At 40.3% G+C, this 15,407-nt stretch overlaps 1 protein-coding gene across 1 annotated transcript; it reads right to left on the bottom strand.

Annotated features, from left to right (window-relative positions):
• Nucleotides 1-1,914: 1,914 nt before the first annotated feature.
• Nucleotides 1,915-9,872, bottom strand: tp53inp1 (tumor protein p53 inducible nuclear protein 1). Its single transcript, XM_072678907.1, has 4 exons — nucleotides 9,669-9,872; nucleotides 7,636-7,950; nucleotides 5,349-5,700; nucleotides 1,915-4,320 (listed from the first exon to the last, which is right to left on the bottom strand). Exons 2-4 carry the CDS (start codon nucleotides 7,757-7,759, stop codon nucleotides 4,068-4,070), a joined length of 729 nt encoding a protein of 242 aa, XP_072535008.1. The 5' UTR covers nucleotides 7,760-7,950; nucleotides 9,669-9,872; the 3' UTR covers nucleotides 1,915-4,067.
• Between the last annotated feature and the right edge of the window lie 5,535 nt (nucleotides 9,873-15,407).

Below are 15,407 nucleotides of genomic sequence, written 5' to 3'. Positions count from 1 at the left end.
TCATCTTTTATATAAATGTAGCTATAGTTATAGTAGTCTATATAAGCCCGGATCACTTGTAGACACTATATCTACTACCAATACACCTTCTTGTACATTCTAGCATATGTAGCTATATATAATGATGTGTTAATGGCTATATTTCCCTGGTCTACTTTGCTTATCAAGTTACTATTGTAATTGCATCCCTTTGCACGTTCAGCATGCTGTACACTTAAACTCACTTAAACTAAATAGCTCCTTATAGGTCTAGTACTTGTACTAGCAGTACTAGTACTTTCTCTAAAGTGTGTGTTTTAGCATGCTGCTGGCTGCCTATATTTCTTTCAGAATCAACGCTATCTATTTTATGGGCACTGTGCCCTGGATATCCACACTGTCTGTGAATCAGGGATACTGAATACAACCTGGATATAAACAATGGAAAGAAAATGATACAAACCCAGGTTATCACAACTAACATGTTTGAGATGCTTGAGCTATTTCTAGCTCCTTATTGAGGTAAATAACTCAGTTTAAGCAAATGTGAGACATTTGAGCATGTTATAGCCTTTGTAGAAAAAGGTCAGCTGTTTTCTTCAGAATCTCTTCCACTGAATCCCGTGCTCAGGATTCTCTCGTGTTCAGACAACCTTCAGGAGGATCTGATCTGATCTGCTTATCACAGGCTTTTACACAAACCCGTGCAGTGCTGTAATAAACAAAAACAGCAAAAAATATAATACAGTGATAATACTGATAATACAGTCTTATGCAAAGGTTTAGGCAACCTAGAAAATCATCATAATGTGCCTTTTTTAGCAGGAGTGCCCAAGCCTTTGCATAAAACTATCATTTGTAATAAAATGTATTAACTTTTAGGCCCCTAAACATGTCGCTAAAACTAAACTTTAACTACTAAGCAAAATGTTAGAAAATCTATTACTATTGCAGAGGACTGCATACTAGCTGAGATGAGATACTAAGATTTTGATTAGTAGTTAAAGTTTAGTTTTAGCGACATGTTGAGGGATCTAAAAGTCTGAGGCCACTAGGGAAATGTAAAAAAGTTCCCATCCTCTACTGAGATACACTTTCACATATTTTATGTTATAAATTTAACTTACGGTAATATTAATTGGCGTGTTTCAAAGTAATAGCAGTTACGTTATACAGATAAATACAATATGTTTATTGTATTTATCTGTTAAATTAAAGAATAAATAAATAGGAATTGCCTCTAAAATGTGCAGTCAATTACTGCGTTTAAGTTTTGTTTCCCATAGAGAGTTTATGGACTTATTTACACTGAGAAAATCAAGAAAATGTGTCATTTGATCAAGAGTCTTATGACTGCATTTGTTTAGCAGGGGTGCCCAAACTGTTGCATGAGACGGTAATACATTGTACAATAATAGAAGCGCTAGTATATTTCGCCTTTGAGCACCTAAAAATGTCGCTAAAATAAAAAGCAATATTATAGCACAGAAAAAAAATTAAAATAAAAAAAAAAAAAAAAAAAAATATATATATATATATATATATATATATATATATATATATATATATATATATATATATATAAAAACGTTAAAATATATATATAACGTTAAATTACACAATTAAACCGTAAGTATGCTTTAGTGTCTTTGTAAAAAACTTATTTTTAAGTTAGCAAAACAAAAACACGTCATTTGAGCAAGACCTTCTCAAAAATAATGCTATATCTGTACAAATGCTACATCATCAGAGTCTACAAATAAAAAAATAGTAAAAGATGGGTTAGATCCTGTGACACTAATTTTTGAAACTTTTTTGATAAATTTAGATTTTTTTTTAGAAAAGATGATAAGAGTCAAATTCTCCAATAAATTATGTCTTCCCACAAAGCTTGAGCATGATTCAGCATGAAAAAAAGAACAAAAGAGCAACACGTTTTTAAAATCTGTATTAAAACATTTATTGGAAAATAAATGTGCATAAATTATACTGACGAGTGGCTGCTCTGTGTCCTGAACACAACTGAAACTGACATTATTACGCTGGTCACAAAAAAAGAGCAGTTAATGTACATTTTATACGAATCCAAAATGTAAGAAAAGGAGGAACATAACAATAAACATACGTTTCTAAAAACAACAACAAAACCCTACTCCTTTGGCAAAGTGCTGCATTATTCCAGTAAACTAAAAACCAATGAAAGCTCAGTCTAGCACTCAGTGAGCAATGCCACACAAGCCATTCTTCACACATGAACACAGAGAGGACATTTGCTACATTAGTAAGTAAAAGGCTGTGCAGAGTGAGTGGCTCACACAGACAGGTTTGCTTCCCTGTGCATAGCCGTTTGCGTTCGTCCAAGTCCATTCGGACAGAGTTCAAGTTCATGATTGATGCATTGTCATGCTGTTAACCTGGAAGGCACAAAATCCTCGAGACATTTCAAGGCAAAATGAAAATCCCTGTATGTTGTTGTTGTTTTTTTTTTCAAACATTAAAAGTCAGGCTACTAAAGACAGCGAGACAAAGCTGCTCTTCCAGACGTATTCATTGAGGAAAATGAAGAAACTGCTGCACATCTCCCAGTTCCCTTTATCCAGAGAAACAAAGTCAAATGAAGAGGGGTAGGGTTCTTTTGAGGTGTAGCTTGTTTGCTCACCCACGTACAAGTCGGGCTTGTTCACAGGAGGAGAGTGTGTGAACGTCTGCACTTCATATCCATCAGTCCTGTGCTGCATATTCATCTGAGGGAGATGTTTAGCTTGGCAGTCATTATGAATTCACCAGAACAACAAATAAAAGAACATACTAAAAAAAAAAAAAAAAAACAGAACATCATATCAAACACTACTGAAGCTTTCTGCTACGCGGAGTTTTAAATATTTACTTCAGCAAATATGACTTTCATGTAACTAATCAAACATAAGGCATAAAACTAAACTAAACCATGGAAAGGTCATTTTTAGTGAAGAAAGAGGAGAACTAACAGTTTTACTCCATGTTCGCAGGTCTTAACAGTCAATTGAGAGAATAGAAATAGGTTGTTTTCACAGCAAGCATTTCATTCAGGTTCGTGAAAAATGATCAGTATTCATTACAAATATTTCCACAAGGCAAAGAAAAGGTACACGAGGACAAATTTAGAGGTCTTCCAGTATGTACAAAGAGAATCAACAGTTGTCAAGTAATCTGCATTTTAGTAAAGAGTACAGGTGAATGGATAAGACCCTGAGAAGTGTACTTACTGCAGATTCAGAGCGAACAATGAGTTAAAGACAAGACATCACGCCACTACTTTTCTTTTTTTTTTTTTTGTTTAAATCCGTTTCAAGACTAGCGGCTACAGTCATACACAGTCATACAACAAATGCACGCCATGGTAAGAAAAACAAGGCTACTTACATACCTCACACTGCAGATAACACGACTTCATACTGATATGTAATATAATTTTTTCCTTTTAAAAATATTTCACAAGTTTTTTTAATTTTTCTCATATATATCATATTTTGGAATCTACTACTAAAACAAGGCTTTTAGTGACAATACACCTAATGAGAGAGAGAGAGAGAGAGAGAGAAATGGCCTATCATCATAGGCCCCTTGACTCTTATCCATAGAGGTGCTGCTGATTGCTGATTATTTAGCTACTAAATGTGATGAACAAGTAAGTATGGCTTGAAAGAAACAAGCCGTTAGATGTTCTGAAGTAAGTAGAAGCAGGGCTGTTGCAGAACTCCTGCATGTTCAATGGAATACAAGAGAACACACACTCCTCTCGTTCACCCTACATATGGCTATGGCTGTTAAGTGCACACAAACACCTTGAAAACATTCTCCTCTGCTGAGTTTGTGACACAATTAAAACCCAGTGCCAGGTTCTCTGGGCTCCGGGGAAGGAGCCGCAGAGCCGAATGGCGCCCGATTTGGACATGCGCTCAAGTAGACCGGTGAAACCCGCACTGGAATAAAGTGACCTATGCTATTGATTCTGAAGGACTCCGTTCCATTCTGTGTGAAAAGGCAGATTCCCAGTGGAGGTGGGCTACAGGGGAGTTGTGGTTGGCGGGAACACAGTGGGGACGGCCTCAGTAGTTGAACTGCCTCTGTCCAGGCTGGTGGACGTGACCCGCGGTGGCTTTGGCCTGCTTGGCTCCCCCGACGCGCAGCAGGTTAAGGCGGCGAAGGGCGTTGCGGGACAGCTGCTGGCGCTCCACGTTTTCGCGGATCCTCTGAGCCAGGCGGCCGGTTTTGGCCTGCTCGATGAAGCCTGCGCGGGTGGCGGCGAGAGTGGCTGCGAAGCAGCCGGTGGGGTGACTCGGCCTGCGCTGAACTTCAGACCTGTGGAGAAGACAACACTCTAGTATTTTGTCTTTTTAATGAAATGACACAGAGGATTGTGCTCAATATAAGCTTAAACCAAGGACATGAACTAACAAGCTAAAAACAAGTTGATTTCAGGTTGATTTTAACTGCCGAAGGCAAGTGTGTGAAGTCGTTTTAGTGAAGCTAGCAAGCTGCTAATCTGCCAACTTTGACGTCAACCAACCAACATAATAATATCAGAACTGTATATGTATCACTGTGTGAAGAAAGCATGGTGCTGCACGCTGGACTGTCATAAAAAAAAAAGTCTAAATAACTTGGTAGCAGTTGCTTGGTAGCAGTAAGGTGGCTGAAGCAGCTGTGCTTAGCAAGCCAGATAACTCTATATAAATGCCTATATAAGCTCTATTATAATTGGTAAAAAAAAAAAAACTGACCACAATTATCCAGACAACCATATACTACAAGTACAATATAGTGCCACACACGGAGTTGTGGCAAAAATGGGTAGATAGGGACAGCAAAAGAACTAAACAGTCTAACATGAAGACTGAAAACACAGACTGCGCATCAAGTGCTCTCTCTTTTTTTAATGTGTTCATAAAGAGCCAGTGGAGAAAAGGGTGTTTGAAGGTTTGTGCTTAGAAACTTTAGCTGGAAGATTGAACTTTTCCTCCATTCTGTTTCTTCAGTGCTGTTGCTGTATGAAGGGCTGCCCCTTCAACTGTCAACACAGACTAAGCAGCATCACGACTGGTTGAATCAGTCACAGGTCAAAGTTCACTAAAGCTGACCTCAATGCAAACGCTTGTGTGCAAAATAGGTCATAACAGTTTCAAGACCATATAGGGTTATATCACTAGTGTGCAACTGAAAAAGCAAATTTCAGATTCACCTGTTTTGACCGACCGACATCTCGAGTAAAGGTAAAATGATGTAAATACACTCTCTGACTGAACCATCAGGACATCCCTACTTTTAAGCATTTGGCAGATACTAGCGCTGCCACATGGAGGGTAGCTATTAAAAGAGGGCTTAGTTACCTGAGGATGTTGGGCTCGCAGGAGCCATCCTTGGCCGGGCGGTGGCGAGAGCTGTGCACGGCGTACACAGACATGCTGGGGTGCTCGATCAGCAGGTTCTCCAGAGGACTGGTCTCCAGCAGCACTGGAGCCCTCCCTCCTGCAGTGAAGCAGGGTGGCGGTGTGATGAACCAGCTCTCTTCCAGACCACATGCTGCATCCAGCCTCAGGAAGTCCCCATCCTCAGCGTCTGCGTCGGCCGTGGAGTCTAGAGAGGAGCAAGAAGAGCAGCGCAGAGGGCAGTTTGGACCAGCCACGTCCTCCGAGCACACCTCAACCAGCCCGTCCCCACAGGCACTGGAACAAGCCTCCGCTAGAAAAAAAAACAAAACACATAGAACAGTCAGCGCTGATATTCCACTACAGTAGCCTTTATGAGAGAGCTGGGGGACATCCCCCAACTAACACAGTTTCAGTGCAATTCTTCAGAAACCAGAGGCTCAACATGTCAGATTTAGTGAATTCTGTGAAATATAGACAACAAGAGAACTTAATCTGGAGCAAAATTGAGTTCATGCATGCTTCTGTGCATTTCTGAGATCAGAACAGATCAATGCAGTATTTTAAAATAAACAGTTACAAAAACACAAAAGAGGAACAGGAGGCCATTACATCTGTTACCACCAACTAAAGCAAGGACAGCGCTTTGCATTTTGTCAGCAGAACCGAGCAGAGAAATCTGTTTTCATAGTTCAGTGCTATTTTTACCTTGTGATGCTCTTGGCAGCTCATCAAAAATGGTGTAAACAATAGCAGTGCAATGGTCTGTGTGCTGCGCTACCCAAAAAAGCCTCTAGGTGGTGCTGCAGCACGTAGTTTAAGACCCACATTAAACTACGTCATTTAAAGTCATTGTCTGAAAAGCAACTCATTTATTTTACTTAGAAAACAGGAGACTGATGTACTGAGGCACTGACCAGAGCTTCTTGGCCACTTAGTGCACTGCACTGTATAAAGGAGACGAAGCAACTGGAGATGCCTGGGTGATTTTGCTGGAAATGTGCTGGTCAGGTATTTGATAGAGTAACATAAAATACAAAAAACAAGCAATAAAAGGGGTCTTCATTCACACCTTCTAAGTCCAACAAAGGCTTGTTTATCCAAGGTTGGGTATTTGCTTGCTTGCAGTCACCAAACATTTATGTGCGCTTGCAAATCGGCTGACTAAAAACAAGGTCCTTAAACCTCTTACAGGGCGCTACGCTGTCCTAGAGAAGCCAATTAAACTCTTATCTAGTCAGCTGGAGTGACTGGAGAGTGCGCTCCATCCAGCCACGTAGAAACATTTTGTGGTATCTTGCACTCCAAAATGTTATGTTTGTTTTTTTCCTACCCAGCTGATCTACCCATAGGTCCGTGTTTGGTACTCCACATGGTTGTAGAGTCTTGGCACTGGGCAGGAAAGGTTTTATATTTATAGCTCACTGTTTAACCTGAGGACATTAACTCATACAGAGCTATATTTACATGAAGCCCTGCAGCAGACACTTTTGTGTGTTATATTAAGAGGCTTGTTGGCAGAACTAATGCCCTCCTTGCCCTCTATGGCTAAAACCAAGAGGACAGAGATCTCCTTGCACCTGAAATATTCACACTCAATGTGATGGGAGCCACTCATGTTGCATAGATCTTCTTGTTTGAACAGACAGCATTGTTACTAAGCTTTGTTTCAGTCAGGATAGTTTGCAATGATGGTGATAGAAGCCAGATATCTACATTTAATGACCCTAATATCTAGAAAACCGAAACTTATTAAAAATGGAGCATCATCAGTCTTTTGCAGCATTGCCTGATAGTTTAGCTTTACAATAGTTTTAAGACCCAATTTTGGCCTATGGCTTCTTTTTACAAATATATGCAGGGTGGAAAGACACATAAGTTGCCTTTTTTGATAAATAATAATTTTACAATTATTTTACTGGTGGTTTTGCATAGTTAATAAAAAGGCTGTATTTGTAGACTCCTGGTTCTCATCACCACCATTATAAACAAATGAGTCAGTACGTTTTTCTGCAATTAAGCATTTCAAAGTAAATCCACTCTGAATGACTCTCTTGAAATCTTGATCACTGAATTATACAGATTAAAAAAAAAAAAAATAAATAATAATCACGTTCAACCGGCTGGAAATACCTGCCTAAAAACTGGATCCAGTTCTGTAAAAGTTAAGAGGAGTCAAACTTTATGGTAACAATATTTTTGCTCCATTTTGTGAGTTATGAATTGTGGTGCACTAGAGAATACTCACCAAGATAGTCAACAAAGATCCACTCTTCATCGTCTTCGTTTTCGTTGAAGCCCACATCTGCAGGACACCCACTAGCCTCTTCCATGGCATCTCCAAACAGGATGCTGGTGAACCTCTGGAACATGGTGAGGACGCTGGGAGAGGAGTGGGCCTGCTAGTGGCTGAGGATGGAGCTCTTTGGTCATCAGCTGCTGCAGCCGCTCACAGAGGCCTCCGAAAAGGTGGTACTGAAGTGCATTAGTTTCTTCTTGGCGTGTGAAGAACACTTAACAAACGTCAGTCATAGTTTTCACAAGTTGTGCAAAATTGAAGGCCCTATGGACAAAACAGGGTGAACAGAGAGAGGGAAATTCTTCATTACTTTGCCAAATTACAATCAATCAGATTAGTACAGAACCAAACCACAGCAATAAATCACTATTTGACTGATAGACTGATTCCTCAGTCCGGGACCAGGCTTAGACTGAGCCTGGAGAACTGGTTCTATGCTATGCAATGATGCATTCCAAAACTGCACAGGCTGAGACTGTCGAGATGTTTTCTTTAGCCATAATTTGTATGTATTGTAGGTAGCTCTGAATAATAGTGCTTTCTCAGTAAGGCACGGCCCGTACAGTCATCTGTTCTAGGTAATGATACACTTCTTCGGAGGAAGTCGATATCTAAGACAACTCTTCTTTGTGTCGATCACTTTGTTCAGAACTATGACTCATGAGGAACTTCTTATCTGTTGACGTTACATGCAAAACAACACAGTGCACAGAAGCAGCAAAAGCCTCCCCTCAAACAGCTGTGTCTTTATCAGACAAGCAGTCGATTCACAATCTCTTGCACCTGCTGGATGCAGCTTGCTTTGTCTGTGGATGGGGACTGTGGGGGTCAAGCACAGTCCAGAGGCCCCCCCAAACAAGAGGATTAGCCACAGAGAATCAAACAGCCACCCATAAGCTCCTGTCATGAATCAGCCATATTAGACAAAAGACAAATTATAGAAATGCATATGCAGGCTAAAGCAGAGCTGGGTGACAGATCATCTATGTTGGTTTACCTTTTTTTGTTGGCATAGTGCCAGAAATATCAGCTTTCAGTTATGAGCATTATATTAATAACATAATAAATGAAAATGTCAAAATAAACTCCAAGCTTAAACTTTTAGGACCTCACCACTGGCCTAGCCTGGCTACTGAGGTCAGTGTGTCCACAGTTACACAACAGGGGGTCTCACCTAAACAACGCTACCACAAAGCTGTATGAATTCAACGGTAAGAGAGGAAACTGAAGATCGAGACAGAGAAGAGACAGAAGGAAGGAAGGCGTTTTTGTAGACACTGAGAAGTGCAGCATGAACAAAGATGACCGCCATTTGAACCGTAATTACTTAAATACACGGTTCACACCAAGACCACAGCGGACCACAGCGGACCACAGCTAGGCTCAGACCCACTGCAGTGCTTCTGCAGAGAGCAGCGGCGCCTGAACATAAAAAGGTCAGTGTCTGTGTGTTTAAGACACGGCTTGGGCTTATGATTAGCTATTGGGCCACAGATCAGCGTAAAATGATGAAGCTAGCCTTGGCCTGCTTTGAACAGCCTGTGCTGATGTTGTCGATGGGCTGCAGGAAGGGTGGGGGAGGGCCGAGGACTCTGCTCGGTAACTCTACACCCACAGGGCGGACCACAGCAGGCCTGCTGAGCCAAACCTGACCCCTACCTAACGTCGGCATCGGCACGACATCGATCATCTCATCCAGCGACACACACATCAGTGCACACCAGGAAAAGCCGAGCCTTTTAAATATATGCCACGACACATGCACACAAATACACGCAAACTTTTTCTGACTCGATTTCAAGCATAAAAAACTTCTGATTTTTTAAAGTGTATTTTATTCCGGTAACAGCTAGCTAGCTATATTTACACGCATAAATGATTAATATTGAAATATAAATGTTTTATTCTAAAATAAATAACATTCAATGTGAAAACCCCTGATTACCGACGCTGAGCAAAACGATAAACAAAGAAAGACTCACCTGCGACGAAGTATTGTAAACCGGAAGAGGGTAAACCCCTTAAAAACAAGACAGGCCACTTCGAGGTTGAGGTAGAACAGGTTACACGATATAAAAATATATAAATATAGTTTTTCTCTGGGAAAATAGAGAGTTTCTGGACCCTTGAATTCGGAGCTTTAGAGCGGCTTCTCCTCTGCAGCCCCTCCGAGTGTGAAGCGCTCCCTTTGTTATTGTTGTGGAAAATGAACAGCTGATCGTTGGCGACGTCACTCCGGCCAGCCTATGGGAGGGTCTCGTTCGAACTTCACCAGCCAATCAGGGGCGACGCTTTGTTGTGACTGACTGTCACCAACGCACGTGATCACGCTGTGAAGCAAGGCAAGACTGGGCAAAGCGCTCCGGCCCCGAGTCCGAGAGAAGTGCAGAACTCGGTCCGGACCGAGCAGACTGGAGCAACTGCTGTTTTCTACAGTCACTGGACCGGAGAGCACGCAGAGATGGAGGGGAGTTTGGCGCTGCTCGTGTACGGCTTTGGTCGATGCCGTGCAGAAAGCTGATCTCCAGCTCGTAGCTAGATAGCTATTTTTGTGAAACGCCCTCTAAACAGACACAAACCTCTCCGTTAGTGCAAACGCAGTTTATTATTAATACTCTATTAATAGATTATTCGATTATAGAAACGTTTTAGTCCTCACATTATTAATGTTTAAATAGTTTATGTAAATGAAATATCTTTGTATTAAATGTAGTATTTATTGCACCATACATTAAATTAAATTAAATGTTTTTTATATGTTTTAAACTAAAATGATAAAAAGTGATCAATCAAGTGTTTTATATAGCTATTTATGTTCATATCTATCCACCTTGCATATTTTAAACAATTAATTAGCACCCCAACATTACCATCATTACTGCAGCAGCTCTTGATTTCTGTAAGGACGTAATTAGAGGTAACTTTTGTTTATGTCGTAACCATGGAAACAGACTGACAGGGAAGCAGCTGTCAGCCATGAGAAAAGAGTGGCATTGTAATGAGGTGAAGTGAGTAATAATAATAAAGTGATTTAATCATGTATTTCTCCTTTTCAGGGAGTCCTTACCATTTATATCTTTATATGTGTATAAATAAAATAATTGCTCACATTATTTATATGTATTTAAAGTGCATCTTTTATTAGCTGTTGAGTAGTGTTAAAAACTTTTTCTTCTTGGAAAAGTGAAAACAAAGCACCGTCAGCGTCTTTTTAGAAATTAAAGTAAAATGCAGGTCTAAAACTAATTGGCCAACAATGCTCTAACCGCTGAGGTAGGCCTAGGCTCTAAATATTTTAACCTAATATACCTATAAACATATTATGAAACAAACATTATACTTCATTTTCCTACTAAAATATGTCAAACATAGAACAATCAGAACTTGTTGGAGTTGTTGGAGGTGAATGGGTTAAATGAAAGGAGTCATGGGGCTGGGGGGGGGGGTGTTTCTTTTCACTAGGCCTTGAGAGACTGCGTCAAACTAAAGAATGAAAATGATGACACATCACTACAGAAGATGTAGGTCACCAGTTTTGGGGATGACAAAAAAAACACCCCTCCCTTCTAGGCAGATGGATCTCAAGAGGCTGCCAAAGAAGGAGGACAATAGAATTAGAGTGGGGGGATTTTAATGAAGGTGTCTTAAGAGGCTACACCCCCCTTCAGACATGGGACAAGACACCAGTTTGGACAAAGCACTTCCATATTTTCAAGCTTGGACACTGTGGGCTGGTGAAAGGATTTATTAAATCAGTCTGGATTTAACATCAATTATTATTGCTATTATTATTATTATTGCCGCTACACTATATGCCCTTTAGTCTCCAGCCATCTTACTTTAAAGTGCACCCACCGCATTTACACTGCTTGTAAATCCCCATAGAGAAGAACTATCAATAGAATAGGACGATCTGGAGCAGCCACACGTGGGCCTAAGGTCATGAGGCCTAACAGCAAGTTTCAGCTAGATCTCCAAGCAGTCGGCCGTAGAGACATTTAACTGTGTTCTCTGGAGTGATGGCACACCATCCAGTACCTTTTTGTGATGAGCTGGAGTGGAGATTATGATCTAAAACAAATTCCCCCCCAAGATTAACACCTGAAGCTCACTGATGCTGTAGGTGAATGTAATCAAATCCTCACAGCAATGTTCCAACACTTAGCGTAAAGCCTTCCCAGAATAGGAGGCTGTTACCCCCGTTAAAGAACACGGATTGTTCTGCATAATTCAGTCTAATGAAGCATTGAAGATGGAAACACACGGCCATTCAGAGTGGCTTGGTGTGAAGTGCTCCATTCTAGAGATCTACAGAAGCAGCTTTGCTTACACTGCTGGTGATAGGAAGCAAAAGCTTCCTACTCCAAAGACTCTAGACTCTAAAAGTGTTCATATTAAATGGTAACAGGTAGATGAGCTAGATGAGCTTTCAGCCAAAAAATAAATAATAAGGCAAAATAGTCCATAAAGAGAACACTGGGCCTTATTTACCAACCAGTCGTAAGCAGAAATTTCTTCTTACACCCCATGATTAGGACTTTTCTCAAGAACAACCTGAAGAACCTTCATTATTGGGGGATGGGGCCCATTATCAGACTACTTCAGAGCTTTTCAGCAGCTCTAGACATTGTAGACATTGTGTCAACTGGGGGGTATTTGCCAAAACACAAATTCTAAATTAACCAGACCAACCTAAAGCTGAAGTATGTTCCTCAGCTCCTATTTCTATTGCACAGGTCTGCCTTAAGATAGCTGGCTAAATAGTGCTCCCTATGTAGTCAATACATTTCTCTCTACAATGAACCATTTCAAGTCAAAACCCCTTTAAAACTTTATAACCATTATGAGTTTTGAAACACTTCAATATGTCTGATATTTGAAGAAATATCATAAGTTGGCTGAGCAGGTGTCTACAAACAGATAGATAACGACAAAAAAGCTCCAGGAGGCTATTTATAGCACCGAGCGCAATAAGGGTGGAGTGATGTATGAGCTCGAGTTGTTCTTTGTGCTCTCTGCAATGTCATTTCCTGTTGACGATGGAGAGTTGGCCTTTGGATAAAGGCTCAAAAACATTCTTTCCTGGGTCAGGAACAGTGGTCGTCTCCCTGTCACTGCTACGCTGTCCATCCGCCAGCTGGCTGCCTGGCTCCACTGCTTCAGGCCGGCACACAGTCAGTGATTGTTTAATAAGAGGAGCACACTCTCCCTACTAAGCAAATATTTTGGACGGCCTGTGTTCCAACTGAAAAAGTGATGTAAGTGTGGAGCAGCCCTCCCACACAGTGTGATGTTTTCCCTTGTCCTTATGACTGTTTCCTCTAACACACATGATCCCTCGAAGAAACCCTCACAGGTCTCATATCATGGAGGTTTTTTTTTTTTTAAGTAGACCATTCATTCTCTAGTCCACAAAGGGCATATATGCAAATTAGTTGTCATTGCTTTTTGTGATGTCACATATTCATTTGTTAAATATCAGTCTAAAAGGTACATAAACAAAAACAGACTATGTGAAGGTAAAACGAACAGAACATTTGGAGGGCAGGTAATGTGTAAAGTGAAGGTAATGAGAGATGATGTAAAGGAGCTTACAAATTGACATCTGGGTGGGGGATTGCATCAGCTCAACAGAACAGATATTCATTTGTTAAATACAGAAGTTATATAAAGTGCTTTAGCCAGCACTGCTTTTTGAATGAACAATAAAACAATAAAAAAAATATCAGTCTAAAAGGTACGTAAACAAAAACAGACTATGTGAAGGTAGGGGGTGAAAATAGGTTGGACAATTCTGAACCACTCACTACCAAATGCTAAGTTTGAAATATAATAGAGTTAATATTCAATTAATCTGCCATTAACTGTCATTTATAAGAGAGTTATTAGAGCTATTATATTACTCTAGTGTTGTGTTTGTATAGATGATGTGAGTTTAACCCAGTTATATAACTGGGTTAAGAAAAAAAAAAAACTAAATAATGCCACCAGTCTTATCTAGAACAAACTTGTGAAAAAGTGTTTCCAGCAGGCCGGGCCAAATCAAGACGCAATGCTGTTTTTCTTCCCATTAATACTGGAAGCATGTCACTGGAAGCAGCACTAGCCACCACAACAGCGAATACCAACCCTCTCAGCAGCGCACCGCCTGGCTTATGTAATTTTGTTAATGTTTAGGGCATGTTCAGAACTTCTTGTGCAACAGCCATGAGGAGGGTTCAACAACTGTGCCATTCTGTTTATCAGCTACATGTACACATCGTACACTGAGGCGGCTGTGAATCTGCGCAGGATGTGTGTGTGTGTTTTTTTAATGTTCCTAGAAGGTGGACACTGTGTTACACTTTGAGTGGCACTGTGACCATTCCTAGAACATTCAGGAAGATGACAGGGAAATACAGAATACGGAGCCAGATGTTGGAATAACGTGCTACGAATGCGGAAACAAACAGGGTTCAAATGTCATTCTGCCGTCCTATTCAGGGTGTATTCCTGCTTTGCAGCCAGTGTTTCAGGACACATGAATCAGTCAGCATTTGAGTCTGCCTTCTGTACAATTCAATACAAGACAATACAAAAAAAGTGTTACACTTTGAGTGGCACTGTGACCATTCCTAGAACATTCAGGAAGATGACAGGGAAATACAGAATACGGAGCCAGATGTTGGAATAACACGTGCTACGAATGCGGAGACAAACAGGGTTCCAATGTCAATGTGCAGATAAAGTGTAAAAGGCAGTCTGTAATATTGAATATTAAAGATGTAGCCGTGCTGACTGTAACATCTATATCTATCTATATATCTCTATATACACTTATCTATATCCACTGCCTCCATAGCTTCGTAATCAGACTGTAAAGAAATTACAAAATCATCACTTTTGTGCATAAAAAACCTTTTCATTTCAAATGGCAGCTTTCCCAGAGAGGGCAATGAAAGTCAATGTAAAAAAATTCTAGACATTTTGGAGCATTTATATGGGTCTATTCACCAAGAACCGCTATTATGCCAAAAAGTCAAACCCCCCCCCAAAAAAAAATAAAAATAAATAATATATATAATAAAATTATATATATATATACACACACTGAGTTTGTCTAAACATTGGCCATATTGGAGACACCAGCTCCAGCCCTGTTGTTGCCACAGAGAGCAAAACTGGCCTGGCCCTACCTATCCATTACTCACGTGATGCTAGTCAGTGCAGTAGCAGTAGTAGTAGCATCAAGTAATATGCTAGTGAGTCCAAGTTACTGTGTACGAAATGAAAATGACTAAAAATTGTGGGGAAAAATGGAATTCTATTATTTTATTTCAATTGTAAAATCACTGGCGACATGGTCATAGGACAGACAGTGTAAGAGTGTGAGTGTGTGCGCTCTGCTCAGCAAACTGGTTTCTGTCTGGCTGGGTTTCCTCTCACCTCCTAAAACCACATGGTAGGTGAACTGGCTATGCTTAATTACCGCTAGGTATGTGTGTGAGTAAATGGGTATGTGGGCGAGTGTGTGGCACACCCATTCTGCAGTCCTATTCAGGGTGTATTCCTGCTTTGCAGCCAGTGTTTCAGGACACATGAATCAGTGAGCATTTGATTCTGCCTTCTGTACAATTCAATACAAGACAATAAAAAAAAATAAATAAATAAAAAAAAAAAAGACATTCATATTTCTGTCTTTTTTTTTTTTCATTTTTGCTGAAATAACGGCAGCTTACATA

Source organism: Salminus brasiliensis, chromosome 5 (genome assembly GCF_030463535.1).
Source record: "Salminus brasiliensis chromosome 5, fSalBra1.hap2, whole genome shotgun sequence".
Classification (NCBI taxonomy): domain Eukaryota; kingdom Metazoa; phylum Chordata; class Actinopteri; order Characiformes; family Bryconidae; genus Salminus; species Salminus brasiliensis.
Note: the sequence above shows the minus strand (reverse complement) of the source record. Positions and strands in the feature narration are given on the sequence as shown.

Coding starts and splice junctions, on each gene's coding strand:
- tp53inp1 (XM_072678907.1), bottom strand. CDS start 7,759: ATGTTCCAGAGGTTCACCAGCATCCTGTTTGGAGATGCCATGGAAGAG. Junction 5,701..7,635: donor GATCTTTGTTGACTATCTTG/GTGAGTATTCTC, acceptor TTTTTTTTCTAG/CGGAGGCTTGTTCCAGTGCC. Junction 4,321..5,348: donor TGCGAGCCCAACATCCTCAG/GTAACTAAGCCC, acceptor TCTTCTCCACAG/GTCTGAAGTTCAGCGCAGGC.